This window comes from Limulus polyphemus, unplaced genomic scaffold (genome assembly GCF_000517525.1).
Source record: "Limulus polyphemus unplaced genomic scaffold, Limulus_polyphemus-2.1.2 Scaffold230, whole genome shotgun sequence".
Classification (NCBI taxonomy): domain Eukaryota; kingdom Metazoa; phylum Arthropoda; class Merostomata; order Xiphosura; family Limulidae; genus Limulus; species Limulus polyphemus.
Genome location: NW_013665840.1, coordinates 463,395 through 484,136, shown reverse-complemented (window position 1 = coordinate 484,136; position 20,742 = coordinate 463,395). Strand labels below are relative to the sequence as shown.

At 33.8% G+C, this 20,742-nt stretch overlaps 1 protein-coding gene across 7 annotated transcripts in view; it reads left to right on the top strand.

The window, feature by feature from the left end:
• LOC106478602 (structural maintenance of chromosomes protein 1A-like) overlaps positions 1-20,742 on the top strand; it is a 160,082-nt gene that overhangs the window by 101,547 nt on the left and 37,793 nt on the right. For all 7 annotated transcript variants that reach the window (XM_022382210.1, XM_022382209.1, XM_013939157.2 and 4 more), the window contains 2 exons: positions 5,143-5,228; positions 5,614-5,832. In XM_022382210.1, the coding sequence (XP_022237918.1) occupies positions 5,143-5,228; positions 5,614-5,832 (305 nt within the window). The remainder of the gene's footprint in view (positions 1-5,142; positions 5,229-5,613; positions 5,833-20,742) is intronic.

The following is a 20,742-nucleotide window of genomic DNA, read 5'->3' as shown; positions in this document are numbered from 1 at the left end:
GTTATTGTTAATTATTATTGGTTTAGTGTATGTGGTTATTGTTCGGGATGAACAATATTAAGGAGGGGGCAGTGTTGCGTCATCAAGATCACGTGACAGTTCTCACGCCCTCTTGTTTCTAGAACTATCCCGTATCTTGGCAAATGCTCTAGTATTTACTAGATAGGGTAGGCTGGTATATAAAAGAGGGGAATGTAATGTGTGTGTAGACAGTGAGTAATTGATCTGCAGTCAGAAGTATTATTGAGCACGTTCGTTGTTATAGCGTTTGTTTAGCGCGATTGTTGAAATTGAGTGTATCGGTAAAGTTATATTCGGAAAGAATAAACCAATTTTATTAAGTAAAGACTTGTGTCGTTAAAATTTCTTCGGAACGAAGTTACGGAAAAATCAATTAACAAACGGAGACGTAACAATATTATCATCACTCAGGCAAAGCATAATTTTCATAGCCTTCAATCTTGTTTGGTTAGAGAGCCATCAAATAGAAAATCAAACTTCTCTCTTGCTATACCCATTTATCACATCCTCTCTTTCAGGATTTGTCAATAATTTTGTCTTGCATTTAATGCTGTATTAGTTATAACCAATAGAAAGCCAAGGTTTTCATATATCAAATGACATATTATATTATGTTGTTGTCTGTACACAGAATTGTCAGTTTCTCTTTCAGTACAAGCTTCATTCCCACAGGAAACACATCAACTATCTTGGATGAATTTTGTTATGCCTCTTGTCTTGTAGTTAGAAAGCCAAAAACATTGTGATGGTAATGGGACATTGTCTGCTTTTTGCATTCTTTGGTGCATTATTTAATTAAATAAAAATTATCTAGTGCACTGCTACCATTAGTATAAAAAAAAAGTTAGCTTAAGTGTCATCGACAGTCAAAAGCAAAAAAAAGGCCCAGGTAAGTACTTTGTTTCTTGTTTTTCATGTGTATTCTTTATTTGTTATCATAAAAGTAATTAAAATGTAAAAATAGGAAACTCTTTAAGTTAGTTAAGGTTAGGTTAGGTAAAATAAGTAATATAAAAAAAATTCATGAGGCATGCATACAAGTAGCTCAGAGTAACTCATGGGTAATTTAATATGATAGTGTAACATGAGCTGCATGTACACCAAGTGATTTACAATTTATAATGGCACAACTAGTAGTTATATAGGTTCAAAGGGCAAAAAAGCAATCAAATGTAAATAGATGTATACTGTTATGAGTTTAAAGCTATTTAGGAACAATAAATGTAGTTTCATATTACAATTTGAAGTCATTGTAGAAAGAAAAAAAGGTAATTTAGATTTATTTTAATTTTTTTTGGTAATTACGAGGTCAGTCAAATTGACCAATCTGGTATAAAGTTAAGGTAGAGAAAATAACAGATAAAATATAAAGTTTTACTGAAAAAAAAATTTTTTGAAGTTTATTTAGGAAACATTTTTATATATGTAAATAAAATAACAATCTAAATTGGAACACAGTCTAGATTAAACTGGCTTAGTGAACTGGTAGAAAATCAATAGCTCCTGACAAAGCTGTAACAATAAAATATTGAGCTAATAAATTTACATTCTGGAGACCTAGGTTGTTATTTTATTTAGATATATAAAAGTCAGTCTTGTAATAAACTCCATTTTGCATTAAACAAAGTCAAGAATAATAATTTACTTAGGAGGTTTTAGAGATTATATGTCTTCTGACATACCAGATATACACTTGGCAACAAACTCCCTAGTTTTTGAATGTAAATTATTCTCTGGTATATCTAGATATAGGTATATGTGATTAGTACCCATTGGCTAGTCCATATCTTGTATTGAGCCCAGCAATGACAGAATCTATGATCTTACAAAATGTGTTACATCTGAATTTTGTCTCCTCTACAGATTCATTTTCTCCACAATTAGGCAAGGGGGCATCTTTATTTGCATCATGAAAATACTTGGAAATTGTTTTCCATTTTGCAGGCAGTTGTGGTAGAAGATTCATATTATCTGCAACAAATTTAGCTTCATTAAGAACTCAGTTCCAATCTTTCAATTTTTCAATCAGTCAACAGACTTTCAGTGTTGCTCACTTCATTATCAGTGGTAGCTTTGCAGGCCTGCAATACTTGACTATACTGATCAATGATCACAAGTAGCTTTAACCAGATTCCACATATCAAGGTGCATGAAAATGACTGCACATAGTCAGTTACACATTTGATTTCAGTTCTTGTTTGAGATGTAAGATTGAGTTGAAGCATTTCTGATAGTTCATTCATCATCCCAGGAAAATGAACTGCAAAAGGCCTGGCACTATCCACTGTGTCTCTCCATCGTGCTCGAGAAAGTCCATGAAGAGAACAGCCTATATTCTTCAGAATAATGCTCCAATGCTGTCGACTACAACTAAACAAATTGTAAAGCTTTTGAATTATTCCATAGAATGTCTTAGCCTCTGTGCATCTTTCAGCTGTTTATGGGCTACACAAAGATTGAGACTATGATAAGCACGTAGTGAGCATTTAGCCAGGGGATTAACGTTTAGTAATTAAGCTTGAGCACCATTATACTCTCCAGCCATATTGGACCCATTATCATATCCTTGGGTTCTGCAATACATTATTAATATTTCATGATCAACTAAATAATGAAGTATTAGATTAAAAATACCAGCCCCAATCTTCTTATTGCAATAAATAAATCTTAGAAACCTTTTTTAGATAACAAAGGAAGAACATTCTGATGGCATGGATACATACCTCAGGATAAAATTTGTCTGTTCTTGATGAGATGAAACATATGTTGCATCTACTATGATAGCAAAGTATTTGCTGCAAGTCCTTCCTCTAAAATAATGTGACATACATGCTGAGCACAGGTTGTTATGAAATCATTCTGAGACTCACCTGATGAATAGTGGGCTTGAAGATGGTAATCTGCTCACTGAGATTCTGCAACTCTCTCTACTTGCTCCCTTAGAACTAGATTGTAATGACTGAATATCTCAATTATTCTTAGAAAATTACAATTATCAAGTGCACCAGTCCTTTGTGATGATCCATGAAAGGCTAATAAGCTTCTCTCTCTCTCTCCCAAGAAAAGGACAATATCTATTACCCACTTATGGTATCCTGTCATTTGACTGCTCTTGAAAGAATATTCTTCTCAAGCTGCAAATCAATACAGGAGTTTGTCCCAAAATGTCTCTCAAGCTCACACCATTCGTTATAACATTTCTTATAATGAACACTTCTCTCGTGCATCAGTTAAACTGTAATAGTCGTAGGATATTGTTGCTTGTTATTATTCTGTATTCTTATATACATTTTTAAATATATCAAAAATATTTAGTGGATCAGAAGCACGACTGTAAAAGCTTGAGGCTTAAATTTCACCAAGGACTGACAATGAATGCTTGCAAGCTCGTGAGCAAGCCTGCAAATTATGTAATTAAATATGGTAGTTTGGTCTGAGCACTCACTGAGTGTTTTATTTATACATGGTTCAAAAGGGCAATAGAATAATAAAATTAAGTAGAAATAGATATAAAATGTTACAATTTTGAGTCATTCTAGAAAGAAATAATTAGTAGAGCTATTTCATATTTTTCATGGTGGTTACAAGGTCAAACAAATCTTAAAGGGAACATTTTATGAGAAAGTTAAGTCATGTGAAACTTTGGAAATGTAATCCTATGCCTCTCTCAGACCTCTAATAATCACATAAAATTTTAAATTGTTAATATTGATCAAAAACAGTGTTGTATAGCTAAGAAAGTACAATGATGTGGGTTGGAATACTTTACTTGGAGCTGGAATGGACAACAGTATTGTGACCACCACATAAAAGGGTTATTCAAATGAAAAACTCAGCTAACCCTTTATTGAATTACATACAATAAATTATCAAAAATGTGTTGAAAAATCTCATAATTTGGGAATACAAAATCAAAATTTCTCATGGTCAACTTTTGATAATTACACATGTAACTGACAAGTGTTTCTACTAGCTTGGAGAAAGTGGTATATAGGGTGAATTAAATGACATAACATTGTAATAGCATAGTGCAGTAGTCACAGTATTTTCTCATACAGTGCACTTTTGTCTTCTGACTGATGTTGTATGGTTGTGGCAGTACATATTTTAACTATCGGCAACAAATGATATTGTGTATAATATTTATATTATCTCTTTTATTTAATCGATTACTTTAAAAAAAATTTATTTCATCTCATGTCTTTTCTGAGCATGGCCAGGTGACTAGATAGCTCGACTTGCAACCTGTGATCCACAGGTTCAAATCCCCGTTCCATCAAACATGCTCACCCTTTCAGCTGTGGGGGCATTAGAATGTGATGGTAAATCCCACTATTCATTGGTAAAAGAGTAGCCCAAGAGTAGTTGGTGGGTGGGATCAATGAATTATAGGGGTGTAGCTAGGTGATCAAACATCTACCCTAATATTCTTAAAAAGTCCACTGTTTTCTGATTTGTTTTCAATTAATTCTTTCATGTAAATCACTTAAATTCTTTGTGTAGGAGAATTTGTGAACAGTTTTTTGGAAAAAGATCTCCCCACCCTGTATTGCTGGCTACACCTCTACATTACAAAAGTGTCACTTTACTTAATCATGTTGGTATCTTCAGAAAAATGTCATTTGACTCAACCATGGTGGGAGCTTCAGAAAAGTTTCATGATAGACTAGCATATTTGTAACTTTAGAATGGTTAGATGATACTCTGTAGCTTTGAGGTAATAAGCACATAATACTCTTAACATTTATTATTGTTTCTGTAAAATGAAATGGTTAACTTCTACATATTTTTTAGGGTTTAAGTGTAAAAAATTTTATTTGTTATTTTAAATTTTTTCTTTTTGAAATATTTGTTTGTATCCTTGCTCAAAATAGCAATGTTAACAGTTTAATAATAGTATTAAAAAGGCTTTGAATTATATTTTATGATGTATTGCCTAGAAAACAGCTCTTTGAATGTCAGAAGATAATACAATAAGATTTGTAAATTGTACATGTAATAAAAAGAAACAAGTCTTCTAACTTTCAGTAATCTGAGCAAGAATAAAACCTTAGATGTGCATATTATGTTTAATTCTGTAAATTTTATTGTGAATATTTTGGTTTATTTTTTCTACCCTAGAAAATGTCAACAAATGGACTAAAACTGTAACAGATGATGAGAAAGAACTAGAAAAACTAAAGGAAGCTGAATCAAAACAAATGCAGGTATTCAAATTCAGTTTTCTCCTGTTTTCTTCTCAGATTGAGTTTTTTTTTTTTTAGTAATCAGTTTTCAGTGTTTATGTATTTATAATTAAGCTTGTACTTTTAATAGTGAAGCATGTATTTTAAGACCTGTAAAACAAGGCCTAGTATCATATAGTTGGTGATAAGATGTGAAAAACATGTATAACAATATATAACCAAATATATCTATTAGTATTTATTAAACATTTTATTACTGATTTTTTTTATTTTTACCTCACAACTAAAAACAAAGTTTATTTGAACTATTTTAAACTGTTATCTACTATGAACAAGAATTGTTAAAGAAATTTGTAAAACAGCTGTCACTTGAGGCAAAAAGTATTTCATTTGCAAATTCTTACAGCTAATTGATGAGGAAATGCAGAACCTGGACAGATTAAAAACCTCTAAGATCACAAAGAAGACAGAGGTTGATGGAATGGAAGATGCAATGACAGAAGTACGTAAACGGTTGACAGCCATGCAGAAAGAAATAACCAGTGTTCAGAAGGTTGTGACTGGACTGGAGACTCGACTAGAGCAGAAGAAGGCAGACAGACACAGTCATCTCCAAGCTTGTAAGGTAGGAAAATATTGTTTATTTCATATTAAAGTCAGACCTTATGGAGGCTTGTTAAATATGTGTTGAAAGAGAAATTACTGTCTGATCAACACTGTTAAATTAAATATTCTACATATACTGGCAACATTAACACCAATTAATGTCAAAAATGAGAGTTGGCATGGCCTTGTGTTTAGGGTGCTTGCTTTATAATCTGTGAGATTAAAACCCTTAACAGAACATGCTCACCCATTCAGCTGTTGGGATGTTATAATATGATGGTCAGTCCCATTGTTCATTGAGAAAGAGTTGGCAGGTAACACTGGAGTAGCTTTGCTCAAAATTCACCCAAAACCATTAGATAATATAAAATGAAATAATTTTGTCATTTATCAGTAACATGGATCTTCATAAGATTGAAGCTACTGGTAATTGTAGAAATTCAAAGCTTCTGCATTTGGAGGAGTTAAGGTCACCAGTAAATACAAAATTTCTGTATTTACCGATGGTTTTGCAGTGTCATTGGGATATGGAGAAATGAATCATTCAAAGAGAATAACTCATCTTTACACACAGATTAGCTATTTTCTTCATGCATCTGCCAAAGAGATTTGCATTCCACTAGCCTTGAGGCAACTTCCACATAATTTCACATGTTTTAACATAAACTGCACTAGTGCATGTTGACATCATCATCATGTAGCGATAGCCCTCTACCAACAGGAGGGTGACATAACCTCATTGTGCAGTAGCTCCTCCTAAGCACTTGCTCTCAAAATAACTTCATTCTTAGATAAGGCAAGAAGAAAGTGCACCAGACATGGGGAAGATGGTGTATATAGGTGAGTATCTATCAAAAATACATTTTCAGATAAGGAAAATATTAACTTCCGAGACAATACCTCACCTCCATACATTGAAATAGTGGAGGGACCAGTGCAAACATTAAACCTAGATAAACTCCCTTCAGAAAGCCCCTGAAGGGAAATCCCATAGAGTGTGATGCCAGTAGGAGAGTAAAACAACCTCCATGTGCAATAACTCCCTCTATGCACCTGCATTTGTGGTAACTCCATTATTTTCTTTGGTAGTGAGTGACACAGATATGTTTAAATTTGCTGAAATTTGCACTTGTTAAGAAAACTTCAATTTTTGTTATATTTTGGACTTCACTTTGCTAATATAAATTCACAAGTTAATGTAACTTCTATTTACTTCTCTTTGAGTGAAAAAATTTCACACACAGGACCTATTTAAACTGTGGCATCAGGAGGATTATTAACTGATGACGATGTAACAGCCATTATAAAATGGGTTGTGTGTTCCATTATGTATGTTGGGCCTATTGTTCCCATCCATTCTTCTGGTGTCCTTCTCCTCAATTCAAATTTGAACCTGAAGGTGATGAATTCAATCATCTATTTCCTCCTTCTGGATTTGCTTTAGGTACCTCACTATTGATCAAGGAAAGCCCTGAACTTTCTACTCTATTTCAAGACTTAATCTCACAGCTGTGTTCTGTTCTTTCACTTTTGCCTGTGTCTTATATCACTTTGTGTTCCCTGCTTCAAAACCCAATATTTATGATTATTTCACTTTTTCTGCCACACCCTCAATGTTTACCTGATTTTCATGTCATGGCTTATAGCCATTCAAATTTTTCCTTTCTTGATTCCCAATCTTTGGAATCTCTTTTACCTGTTTGGGAGTAGACTCCTTATCATCTGTTTTGCTCTCAAATGCTCAATTTTCCCATCTTTATCTTTTTCTTACTACCCTTCTTCATTATCTCTCCTCCCTACGCCTTATGTCTAAGGCACTTCATTGTTCTCCAGATATATTTCCAGAGGAAGTTTGTTCCCTTCTATTCACTACTATGGCCCATACCACTTCATATGCTCTATCCCTACTTATTTAGTTCCTCTGCTATTGGGACTTATGAGGTAGGGATACCCTTCTCACTTAAGTATACCTTCCTACTTTCTTTCTCATTGATCTTTGTCATGTTGTCTTTCTTTACCCAGATGTCTTTGGTAGTATTCTTGATTCTTTTGAATCATGGATAGAAGCAGCTCAACATCAGTCCTCACTGTCTTCTTTGGTTTCTTGCCTTTCACAACTTTGCTCGTCTATTTCTGTTCCTCCACTCGGTCCCTCTATTCCTCACCTTTCCACTCTAAATTCTAGACCTTCCTCCTCTACCCATTCCCCCTCTTCTGACTGTAAAGTTCACCACTCGACTTGCCAGTGACTATCTTGTCGATTTGGGACCCATGGAGGCCTATCTGTTGTGGATTGCAGACCTCTTGTCACAATTTTCTACCAACAGATGGGTTCTCCAAGTTCTCATCCACAGACTGTTTCTCCTCTTCTCTTCTTTACCCTCTATCTTCTCATCCTGTTTCATTTCCTTCTCCCTCAATGTGTCAAGGTGGCAGTGTCAGATTTTTTGGGCAAATGCACCTTTGAATGAGTATTCAACCCTTCTTTGAGTCTCTGCACTCATATCTTTGTGGTTCCCAAGAAGACTGGGGACTGGCATTCAGTAATTGGCCTCTCATCTCTCAGTTGCTTTCTGGTCATTCCACATTTTTGGGTGAAAGAGTTTTTTTCATTGGTCTTTTTCACCTGAACCAAATGAACAAGGTTGACTTTTCAGATGCATTCCTTTACATTGTGATTCTTCCATCCTCTAGGCATTTCTATGTTCCATCCACCAGAATCTCATCTTCCAATTCTGTGCTCTTCTTCTTGGCACTGCATCAGCCCTTTACTTCTTCAACCACATTGTGAAAGCCTTTTCTCACCATCTCCATGGATTGGGCCTACATTTACATTTTTACATGAAAGATTGGCTTCTCTTACTTCTTTTCCAGAAAGGATCCTCCTTTCATACTTTTCTTCACCAAAAGACTGCTCATTTGGGGTGGCTTGTCAAGGTATCCAGGTCCTTTCTTGTGCCCACCTAATATCATTGACACCTCAAAGTTTTCTTCAACCCTCATCTCAGCTAAGTTCAGCATTCCCCCCTTTTCCTGTGAGCTATGAAGTATTTGGTCACCAAGGTTTCTGGGGACTCTGGCTTCCCTGGAACCACTCATTCCTTTAGGTTGCTCACACATGCAACTCCTCCAATGGACATTGCAAGACCAGTGGAATGTTGCATAAGATCCATTGGTCTTGACTGTCCATTTGCCTCCTTCTTTACTAGAGGAACTATTTTGGTAGCTGGGCCACTTCAAAACCACCTCTCTGAATGACAGTATGCTTTCAGGCCTTTGGTCAGAGGACTTGTGCTCTCTCAGACAGATGTGCTTGAACTACTTACTATCCACTGAACATGCTTCCATTATTTACCCTTTCTGGTGGATCATTTGGTCATGATCCATTCAAACAATTCAACAGTTGTTTCATACATCAGCCATCAAGGGAGCACCCATTCCAGGACCCTTTGTTTTCAAACTTTAGACCTACTTTTTTGGGCTCATTCTTATTGTATTTGTCTGATTGCTTGTCATGTGCTGGAAACCATGAACCTTGTTTCAGGCCACCTCTCTCAACCAAACTGCATTGTCTCTATGGAATAGTATGTATATATGTAGGATTTTTTGTGAGTTTGCTTTCAGTTGAGCACACCCTTCATAGATGCCTTTGCCACTTCCTTTCAACTCCAAGCTTCCTCTCTTTTAGTCTGCAGGTACTCATCCTTCAGCTCTTGCTGTTGATGACCTCAGCTAGGACTGGTCTCACGTTTTTCTATATGGAATATCCTTATTTTTGTCTTCTACCTCCGGTCTTCACCTTGATTCGTAACACCCCTTGCAGAGTCCTTTTGGTGGCACCTCTTTTCCCAGCTCAGTTTTAGTTTCCTCTGATCATTTACTTGGCAAACAGACTTCTTCTTCCTCTGTCTAATATCCCTCTCTTTTTGCTTCAACCTCACACATCTTTGTTTTATCAAGGGACATTGTCTCTCCTTCTTCACTTATGGGATTTGTCTGGTCTATTGCTTATCGAGCTAGACTCTTCAATGAAGTAGCCTTTTTCTTGTCTCATTCCTTTCACCCTTCTACTTTGTCAGTACATCAATGTAAATGGCATGTCTGTCATCATTAGTCTCTATGTCATTCCTCTTGTCCGGCCTACTATAAACCATTTTTCTACCATCTTGACTTGGTTATTCAACCATAGTTTATTGGTCTCTACCATTACTGGTTATCTGATGGCATTATCCTCAACATTTCCCCTTTCCTGGTACTGCAGAGTGTTTTCTTCTCCTGTCCTCTACTCGTTATTCTGATCTGTTCTTCTCTACTAACCCCCTTAACCTACTCTTATGCCTGACTGGGCTTCAGTATGGTTTTGCACTCTCTCATTTGTGGCCCATTAGAGCCATTGGCCTCTTGCTCTTTATACCATCTTTCTCTTAAGACTTATTTTCTCCTCCTTCTCACCTGTGGTGACCATCATTCAGATATCTATGCAATTGGTGCTTCTCATTTTTTCATTATACTTGTATACTCCTTTATCCAGATCAGTTTTGTTTCCTAAGACTTCTGCTGCTCAGGAGGGTGACCATACTTTCTCTGCTATCTCCCTTTTATCTCTCACCTCTATGATTATTCAGACCTGGACTGCCTACTATATTGTGTTCAATGTTACTTATCATGTACCTTTCCCTTTCAGGATCTCCATCATCATCTCTTCTTACCCTGCTCCTTCTACCCTTACTGGATTGGTCTGTCAACTTCTACAGTTGGTATATACATCATTGGATGCAAATGTTTGCAGGCTATTCCATAGTTCTTCACAACAAGTTTTTCACTTCACTCATTCTCTTGCTCTCCATTTTTGCTAACCATTGGATAAGATCTTCCAGGCAGGCTAGTGGACTATACCCTACACCTTCATCCCTTCTTCTCTTCATCATGTGGCTGTTTCATCTCCTAAAGGCTTTCAACTTCCTCCAATCACCATTCTTCACTTGACCCACCATCTCTAAATAAGTAAGTAGTTTCCCTTTTAGAGCCCATTTTAATGTCATAGGATCCTACCAAGTGGTCGATGTTGTCTCCCAGGGTATACTTACTCAAAATTTGCATTGACCCAAGATAACAGAAATTGCTCATACCATCTGCTCAGGCTTTCCAGTTCCTACTGCAAGACAGGCAGTTCCACAAGACCACATGAGGTATTCTCATGGCAGGCATATTTACTCATTTGTCCAGATCATACCTATTCCATGGACTATCATGAAAAAAGCTAGCACAGGGAAGTGTTTGGCCTACTTCTTTTGCTCACACTTACTAGCTTTTAAAAATAGGGTCACCCTATTGCACTGTCTCCAGTAAAAGACCTTTCTGGCTGAAGGTCTCATGGGAATATGGGCACTTCTCAGGGTCTCCCCAATGCAAATTCTCACCTCTTAATTGAGTGGAACATGGGAGGTCCTTGCCACTTATCAGTTTCTAGCCCCTGGGGTGGTGGACCATAGAGAATTCTCACTAGTTGGGCTTAGCACAATACAGTGAAAAGCGGGGCAGTGGTGACACTGTCAGTGTAGTGTGGATTACCCTGTGGGTGCTTTCTGAAGGGAGCTCATCTAAGTAAAATTTTGCAATGGCACCTCCACCTAATCTGGGTTTCTAGCTAATCTGTGTGAGGAGGTGAGTTATCATCTTGGAAGTTAACATTTTCCACATCTGCAAATGTATTTCTGATAGATTCTCACTCGTACTCCTCACTTCCAGTGAAAACTTTTGTCTTGCTTCGTCAAAGGATGTAGTTCTTATGAGTACAAGTGCATGGAGGTTATGTTGCTCTCCTATTGTTCGAGGGCATTTGTTGCATGATGATATCATCATGCAAGTACATTTAACTCTTTCAACATGGGCTCAGTCCCTGGGACCAACTATGTAACCATTTTTTGCTTTTTATAGTTTTCATGCTATAACTTTTAAATTAGTAAGCATATCTTCATGAAATTTTGCAGGTTATCAGTAAACATTACAAGATTTTTTAAGTAATGTTTTTCTCTTGCCTTTTTTCTTTTTAAATGTGGACTATCCAACATGCAGAGTAATTTTGATAGTAAGATTCCAAATACTTTTATGCGTTAGAAAATTTTCAAATTTCACATGCAAAATTTTTTATAACATCCAGATAATTATAAAATGTTTTTTAAGACAAAATTTATATTTTATCTGTTATTTTCACTATCAAATCTCTGTACGGAAAATTAGGAAATAAATATAAATTATGCTTTTTTTGTTCTAGAATGACTACATATTATAACACAAAAACACAAATATTTAGTCTAAATAGCTTAAATCTCATAACATTATACATTTATATATATTTATTATTTTTTATTATATTGACCTTTCAGCCATACCTGGCTAACATTACAGAAGTTGCAATGACTTGGTGCATGTGCACTCATGTTACTGTATCCAAGAATGTAAAACTGACCTATAGTATTTACAAAGTGACCTGTCTTTGCTGTGTTTTAGTAGACTAGTATTTTGTAAACTACAGTCGCATTTCAGTTATTATACATTATATATGTATATAGATTATTGATACTTAGAAACAAGTTCTTAAAGTTATTTTTCTTAAAACATGGAACAGTAAATAAAGAAGTAAAGCAAACAATTAATTCTTCTAGTTATGACCTTTGTACTTGTTGCCATTGGTTACTAAGCCTTATCACATGTGGAGGATAGGTTTTATATACACGTTTTGAAATAACCAAAATCATAAATTACTATATCACTACCATAGAATTCTACTATGATTTATCAAGTTTAGTAACTAAGCTGTATTTGGGTCTAAAAAATATGAAATTTCAAGCTCACTAAAGTCTTACCTTACTGCTTGGAATCTAGCATAAAAAGAAAGATTTTGCCACCCAAATATTTCAAAAGGCTGAGAAAGCCACTAGGGAGACATTCTGAGCTTTCAGTTGGTTATTCACACGTCATAGACAGAAGTCGGTATATGTAAGCAAGTGTTTCCAAAAATGGACAGAGGTGGACATTGCCACTGTGATGAGTCAGTAAATGTAGCAATATCTCAGCAAAAAGAAAATATATGAGGTGCTTTTTTTATATTCTAGCTTGTCAATATTGGTAATTTGAGTTCCTAATTCGTAAGAAACTATAGACTTTGTATTTGGACATCACAAACATCTAATTTGAACCAATGCTGCATTCAACATACCACGTGACACACAATAATCAATATTTAAGTCTTTTTTAATATTTACTTTTAGATTAAGAAATTAAATAATGTATAATACTAAAACTTGAATTATAATCTGCAATTTTATGCCATACTTACTGACAGAAATTCATGAAATAGTAATTGAATAAAATTTTGAATGCAAGTCAAATGTGATGAGATGGCCATTAATCTGTGTCAATAGGGTTAATATTAAAACATGTGAAATTAGGTGGAAGTTGCCTCAAGGCTAGTGGTATTCAAACCCATTAGGCAAATGTACAAGTAAAATAGCTAACCTGTGTGTTGAGGTATCTATTGGAAATGTTAACTTTCTACATTATGATGAGATAATCTTTGATAATCATAATAACATAAATTTCTGTACTGCATTGCTTCTTTGTCCAAGCAAAATCATAAGTACTCTCCCCTGTTGATTATTCAAAAAACTCAAAATGCATTAACCAAACATTAGGCACCAACAGGTTAAGGTTGATACTTCAAATGGCAAAATTGGTAATAAATTGTTCAGAGATTGTGCAATATGATGCGCAATGGGTGCTTTATTCCAGAGTGTGGAACCAACAACAGGGAAGGTGTGTGACCTTGCTTTAGATTTAATCATTTAAGGTTATCATTAGTGTTTAACTAAATATAGATTCTGACTATCCTCATTGGAATCCCTCTTCAAAAGTCTGATCAAATATGGTTGCTAAGATTGATCAAGAGTCTTGAAAGTCAACAACTTTTTTAAATCTTTGATAAGAAAAGCAGACAGTGCAGCTCTCATAACAACATTTCTACTGACTCATTTTACATATGATTATTTTCTAACTATATGAATGCTGCACCATGAATTTTTTCTATATATACAAGTATTTGTACTCTTTTTTTTTTTTTTTCTGAAATGAGCATAATAATAATTGGTCATCTAATTAGTGAATATTTATGTATAGACTCTGAACAATAGGCCCAATTAGGCCTGATTGAGATGGTTTACTAACCAACATTACTCAGTTTGTTGTAAATGTAACAAAGGCCATAACAATGGAAAATATTGAAATATTTCGCCCAATACTGAACTCATTCAAAATCTTACTGATATAAGTATGCTAAATAAACTTGTTACTTATAGCAGTGATTCCCAAACTTTTTCCTGGTAATGATTCTTTGCCTAGAAAAAAGCACCTTCACCACAACCCCATCTAATAAACATTCAAAGAAACGTTAAAAATAATGATTATTCCTTTTTAAGCTTTTTATTATTAAAATGAATGGAAATACAAAAACAAATTAAATTACTAAATTATAAAAATTCTATTGTGTCAAATAAAAAATGTGAAAGAAGAACTGTGACTTAACACTTTTAATGTGAACTGTACACTTATTTTAGCATGTTTGTAAACGTATTAATTGTAGTTGTAGTTTTTTTTACACATTCTTTTTGTCAATTATATCATTTTTTCTTGTGTTTCACAGGTAAGGAAAATCCTGTTTCTTAAAAGTATTCATATATGATGCTTTATAAAGAATTGTCATAATCTAATTTCTATTAGGTAAAATGTAATATAATACTGTTAGTTTTTTTCTGTATATTTTAAAGAAAATTAAGATTTTTTCCAGAGTGTTTGCAACTCCAATTCAGACCTCTGCAAATCACATTTTAGGAAATCCTGCTTTATAGCAAATGCTTTCCTGTCATTATGATTCTCATTTAACTCCTTCATGCCCTGATGGGTACAGTCTACCTGAAGTGCAGAACTGCACCAATTAACTAAAAAATATATAAAAATAAACATGTAGTCATTTTTCTACAAAAAAAAAAAATTAAATACATCAGAGTTGAAAAATTCTGGTATTTCTCGCAGAGCATTAATTGGGGGTTTAAAGAATGCCAGACTATAGAGTGTACTGATTTCTCAAATTTAAAACTGGGGTCATCTAGAAGAAAGAATCTTCACTGATAGATGCACAAATACAAAAATATATATATTTACATTACAAAAACACACACAAATATCAAGCAAGAATTGGCAAGAGAGAGAGGAAGTGAAACCTTAGTGAGCTCTCACTAGTCCCATGTGTGCCTTTCCCCTCTCTGTAAGTTAAACTACAACACCATGTATAAAACTAAAATAAAGTTAAGATGAAAGATACACAAAAGTTACTGATGTTACCAAAGTCTCTAAGATTTCCAAGTTCTGATATATATCTAAAAGTCCTGCAAAGTTCTGTGTAGAATATTCTTTTAATACTATAAAAATATAAGCAAAATATAACCTAAGCAAGATTTGCCCACTTCAATCTCCTGCACGTGATCTCCATCCCTTCATGACTAAACACTGGAGTGGGGAAATCCTAGTCCATTATTCAACTCATCAACAGAAAAAGCAACTTTCTATCTCTGGATGCCACATGTAATATTCTCTGCAAGAAATCCTAGTAGTTGCCAATTAACAAACCTAGCAAGAAGCAAAGTTAACATATGCTTCCTTGCATGACTTACCACATCATAATTGAACTGAAAAAAAAAGGAAATTTTGAAACTTTTATGTGTTAACTGAGGGAGTACCACAAAGTTGATATTATTTGAAAATATTTGACTATAGTTGAAAAAAAAAGTCAAACTACTCTCTTAACAGCAGCAGGTGTATTTGGTAACTTATAATCTAAAAGGCTAACAAAAACTAGGGTTAATATGCTTTTAATTCAGGATAATAATTAAGCTTTCCTAACTTTGCTACAGTGATATATTTGACAATAATTGAAAATAGTTCATCTGTTTTTGTCTAAGTTTTGCAATATTTATAACACTTAATATATTTGTAAAACACTGTTACAAATGGAGGGTGTGAATACTTATGACCACCACTATAGGTAGCTAATTTATGCATGTAAAATGCACATAAATTCTTGAGAGAGATATGTAATTTTTTATTTTACATGTATCAGTTATGGGTATACTATCATTGATACGCTACAATATGAATTGGTGTGCCTGCTGGTTGTACATTATGAAAATGGCAATTTTTCCACATAAACACTTGGTACATGCTTAAAAAACAACAACAAAAAAGACAACTAGATTTATTTGTTATTTGAAGTTAAACACAAAACTACACAATGGGCTATTTGTGCTCTGCCCACTATGGGTATTGAAACCCAGTTTCTAGCATTGTAAATCCACAGAGATACCACTGTGCCACTGGGGGGCCCACAACTAGAAGTATAATGATACATCAAACTATCAATAGAAACTTGATAACGAGGAACCCACTTTTAAGAAAATAAGTTTTGAGATGGCTTGACTGGGTAATGAAAAAACTTTATTATAACTGTACAACATTTTGAAAAGATTTTGTCATCCCCAAGTACAAAATCTTGTCGAAATGTCGTACAGTTATAACAAAGTTTTTCATTACCCAGTCAAGCCGTCTCAAAACTTTTATGATTAATAGATTGTGATTATGAATGTCCCAATAGCAGTGTATTGATGGTAAACTTTAGAATTGATAACAATAGCCAAAAGTTCCTTCAACTATCAATGTTTTTTGTTAGTTTGCAAACTTGGTTATTTTCCTCATTCTGTTTCTTGGTCATTTCCCTTTGTTTTAGATTAATTTTATGGACTCTACTCACCTGTAAGCTTAAAAGCAAATGTATCACTTTCATAATTAACAGTGTTACTTACACAGTGGACTGAGCCTATACTGAAGAATTTAACAATTACTATAATTCCAAATTTACTGTGTGTGTCTTCATGAAAGTTAGCAGTCGTTTAGTAAATGTGAAAAGTATGTTGTATAAAAAATATTAATTGTTTTTAGTAAAGTATTTGTGTAAAATGTGAATTTTATGATAGGGATAACTTTTTTTATTTTAAAGTTTTCATATTTTATTTGCACAATCTGTAGAACCTCTTAAATAAACATCAAAAGTTTTTTTTTTGGTAACATTGTATATTTTATCTCGAGATTTCTCTACATAAACAATGTACCTAATTCTGTGTCCATTAGAGACAATCCAAGAATAATCAAAAGAATGACTGTAAAACATGAAATAAATTGACTAACACAGTTCTTTCCTTTTCTGTATTGACCATGAAGTTACAACTTACTTATCTCCACAGTTTAAACCTTTATTATATTATCAAATGTTTTCTCTTTTTTTTTCCTTTGTTTGCTGTATGGAGTAGTTGTCCCCCAGGGCAATAAAACACAGCGTGAGCCATTATGTTGTTTCTGGAAAATGTAACACCTGCTCTGAAAATCATGTAAAATGTGTTGTATAATTATATTTTATTTTACCTAAATATATATACAAGTAAAAGAATAACACATGTTCAGTTGCCAAATTTATAATTATTTAGTAAAACTGGTGCACAAAGTGTAATTTGTAACTAATGTACTTGTATTTTGTCAAATACAATAACATTTTGACTACCATATTTTGCACCACATAATGATAATAATAATTCAGTTTAACTGACACTTTTTGGAATTAATTTTAAACAAATACATGTATATGTTATATTCACACAGGTATACAGTTGAATTTGTTGTCCAATACTAGTTTATCCAATACTATTGCAATAGTCAAAATCTGTCTGAATAGTCACCCCTAAGCATTTGGACAAATATCATCCAACATCAGATGATCCTTTATCAGCCAAACAACAGTTAGTTTTACAGTGTAGATGCATTTATTTTCTGGATCACACTACTGAACTGTTCTTTCATAAAGAAACTATTGTTTTTTTATTTTATCAATAAAATTAAAGTGAAAGACAGTAAAAGCAACACAATTTTTTATTTCCGCACTTAGCCATTCTATAAGAGAAATAAAGCATTGTGACAGCTTCTTTTACCAAACATATCACTAGACCGATACTAGGATTTTACAACTGAGTTCATGTCAGAATTTATAATATATATTCTTTTTGCCAGTTGTCAAAATAAATGGCTTTTATTTATATTTCTTAACAGTATAAATACTATGTTGTTGTTGAGCTAAGGATTCTTCTACAGTAGGTGTCTGTGACTTGTTAGCAATAAGTTCAGTGGTAAATAAACAGCACATACTTCACTTGTTTTCAAAATAATATATATATTCTGAACAAGTTAAATGTATGTATAACAAATTCTTCACAGTATATAGATTATAGGCATAACATAGACACTATATATATAATTCTCTTCTTGTCAAAAGTCCACCTAGACATATTCAATTACTTTAGAATTTCACTTGACAAGCTGAACTAATTTCTCTATTAGTATCACACCAGTTTTCTGTGTGTGATTCACTTACAATTGTGGCATGAGATACCGTAATCATTTGGTCTTCTTTCTTCTAAAGATCCTCTGTTCCTTTTGCCAGTGTGCATAAAGGCTGATTCAATTACTTTAGAACCATGCTTTGGTGAAATAATTCTTCTTTTTTATCTCCTGTTAGTCTTTTTCTAACATATTAAATGTTATGCCTGTGTCAGTTGTTAGGTCTATCCCTTCTACAGTAGTTAACTTCATGCCAGACATTTCCTTGGCCTGTAACTTTAATCTTTTTTTTTGCTATTGTCTGTCTGCTGTTTCTGATTGTCTCACACTATTTATATGTCATTAACTTAAACGTATGCATACCTTCTATATCCTCAACGTCAATGTATTGCACGCAATGTTTGATAGTCTCAACATCAATGACTTATAAACACAACTTTCTACAATCGTCTGCTTTTAACTCATATTATGACAAAAGCTAAACAATAATAAAATATTCACTCACAAAAATAAATTCATCAATAATATCTAAACTAAACGGTCTTTTATATCATGCCAGTGCACTATTTCGAAATTGAACTTCAATTTGACTTTGACATTCAAGATGTCCCAGTAAAAACAGACACTAATCAGAAGTTTTTTATATCTACATTGGAAACTCATAAACCTACTTCAGTTGTTAATTCCATACTGGAAGAAATAATTGAAAAGGTTACAATGAAAACAAAATAACACAGGTGAGTGCCAAGTTTAAGATCACTGCATGACAAATGAGCTATCAGAAAAGTCTTAATTCTCTCCCTTATTATCAATTTTAAAACAGATTGGTGAATCCTGTCTTTATCACACTTTGAAAAGTGAATTAATCATCAGGCCAATCTGGTGCATACTATAGATATATAGAAAGAGAGAGAAATTAATCAATGAAGTGAGTAGCAGCTAGAAAATAACATTGCGAGTCATTTACAAAAGGAACATTATGTATGAAATTATATGATATTAATCATATAATAATGTAAGTTGTAATCAGTAGTCTAACCCATGAAAATTTAGAGCCAGCATTATAAAAAAAAACTATCATTACAAATTAAATTTTGAAATGTTAAGAAATAATTTTCATGACACACTTATGCAATTTGTTAACTTTTTTAGGTGGTGGTACAGTTCTTGACAGTACAGTTAAAGGTTGTATAAAACAAAACCCATTGCTAGAGATTGTTACAAAAGCAGGTGGACTCAAATCCATTTTTGTCACCAGTGTAAAGTTGTTGGAAAGAAGAATTTGATAGGTATTACTGAGTCTCTCAATATTAATATTATTGCAATTAAAAGTCACAATGACAGCAGAAACCACTTAGATGCAGTAAGAATGAGTGTAAAAAGAAAAACTGAGTGTGTGGTGTACAGCGATAAAGATTATGAACTTGATTATGAGGGTTGTACATCTGAGTGTATGTGAAGAATTCTGATAAAGTAGTATTTAGAATAATTTATTTTTGTACAAAGTCAGAGCTTCCAAGTGAAACCATAAATAAACTACTACATTTTTACTCCTTGAACGGTTTGAAAACTGAAATGAAATATTTACATTGGACTTCAATTAATGAAATGCAAAAAAATATGTCAAACTGTTTACGTAATGGCATTGTGGTACGTCTGAAGATCCAACTTTAATGGTGTCATGATAGATGAATCATGTGATCTAAGACTTTAAAAAAAGCTAGTCATTTGTATAAATATGTGCATAAAGGCAGTGTTGAGACACCCTACATACGGTGTGTAAGGCTTGATGAAGGAAAAGCCTATACAGTTACTCAACATTTGAAGAATACCTTAGATTAATTAGGAGTAGACATGAAAAAAATGGTAAGCTTATGTACAGATGGAACTACTACTATGGTCACAGAGCTGTTGTAAGTGTGCAAATAAACTCAAAGTTCTCCAAATTTGTCACACAGACACTACATGGCCCACAGACTTGCACCAGGATATGTCGATGCCATCAAAAACGGTAAACCACTCAAAACTTACAAATCAAAATTCAACGGATTGTATTATTTCTTCAGCAGCTCTGCAGTACAAACTGTGAAATTTAGAGCATTTTCAATGAATGACAAAGAATTACAGATCATACAATCACATGAACTGTGAGATGGTTGAACATGAGAAGTACAGTGGATGCTGTGTATCGCAGTTATCCTTCTTTTGTAGTAATACTCTCTGAACTAGGTACAACAGATGCAACACTACACACATACTTTAACAACCCTAAAACGACTTTAATTACAAGCTTCATGTTAGATATCCACAATGAAATTCAGGTCTAAAGTTGTAGATTTCAGCAGTAAAATCTGGTTTCTGATATGATATCTTACCCCTCTCACAAAAAGCTTTCTTGACTTATACTGCCCCCCTATCAGCACAAATGTTTGCTTGG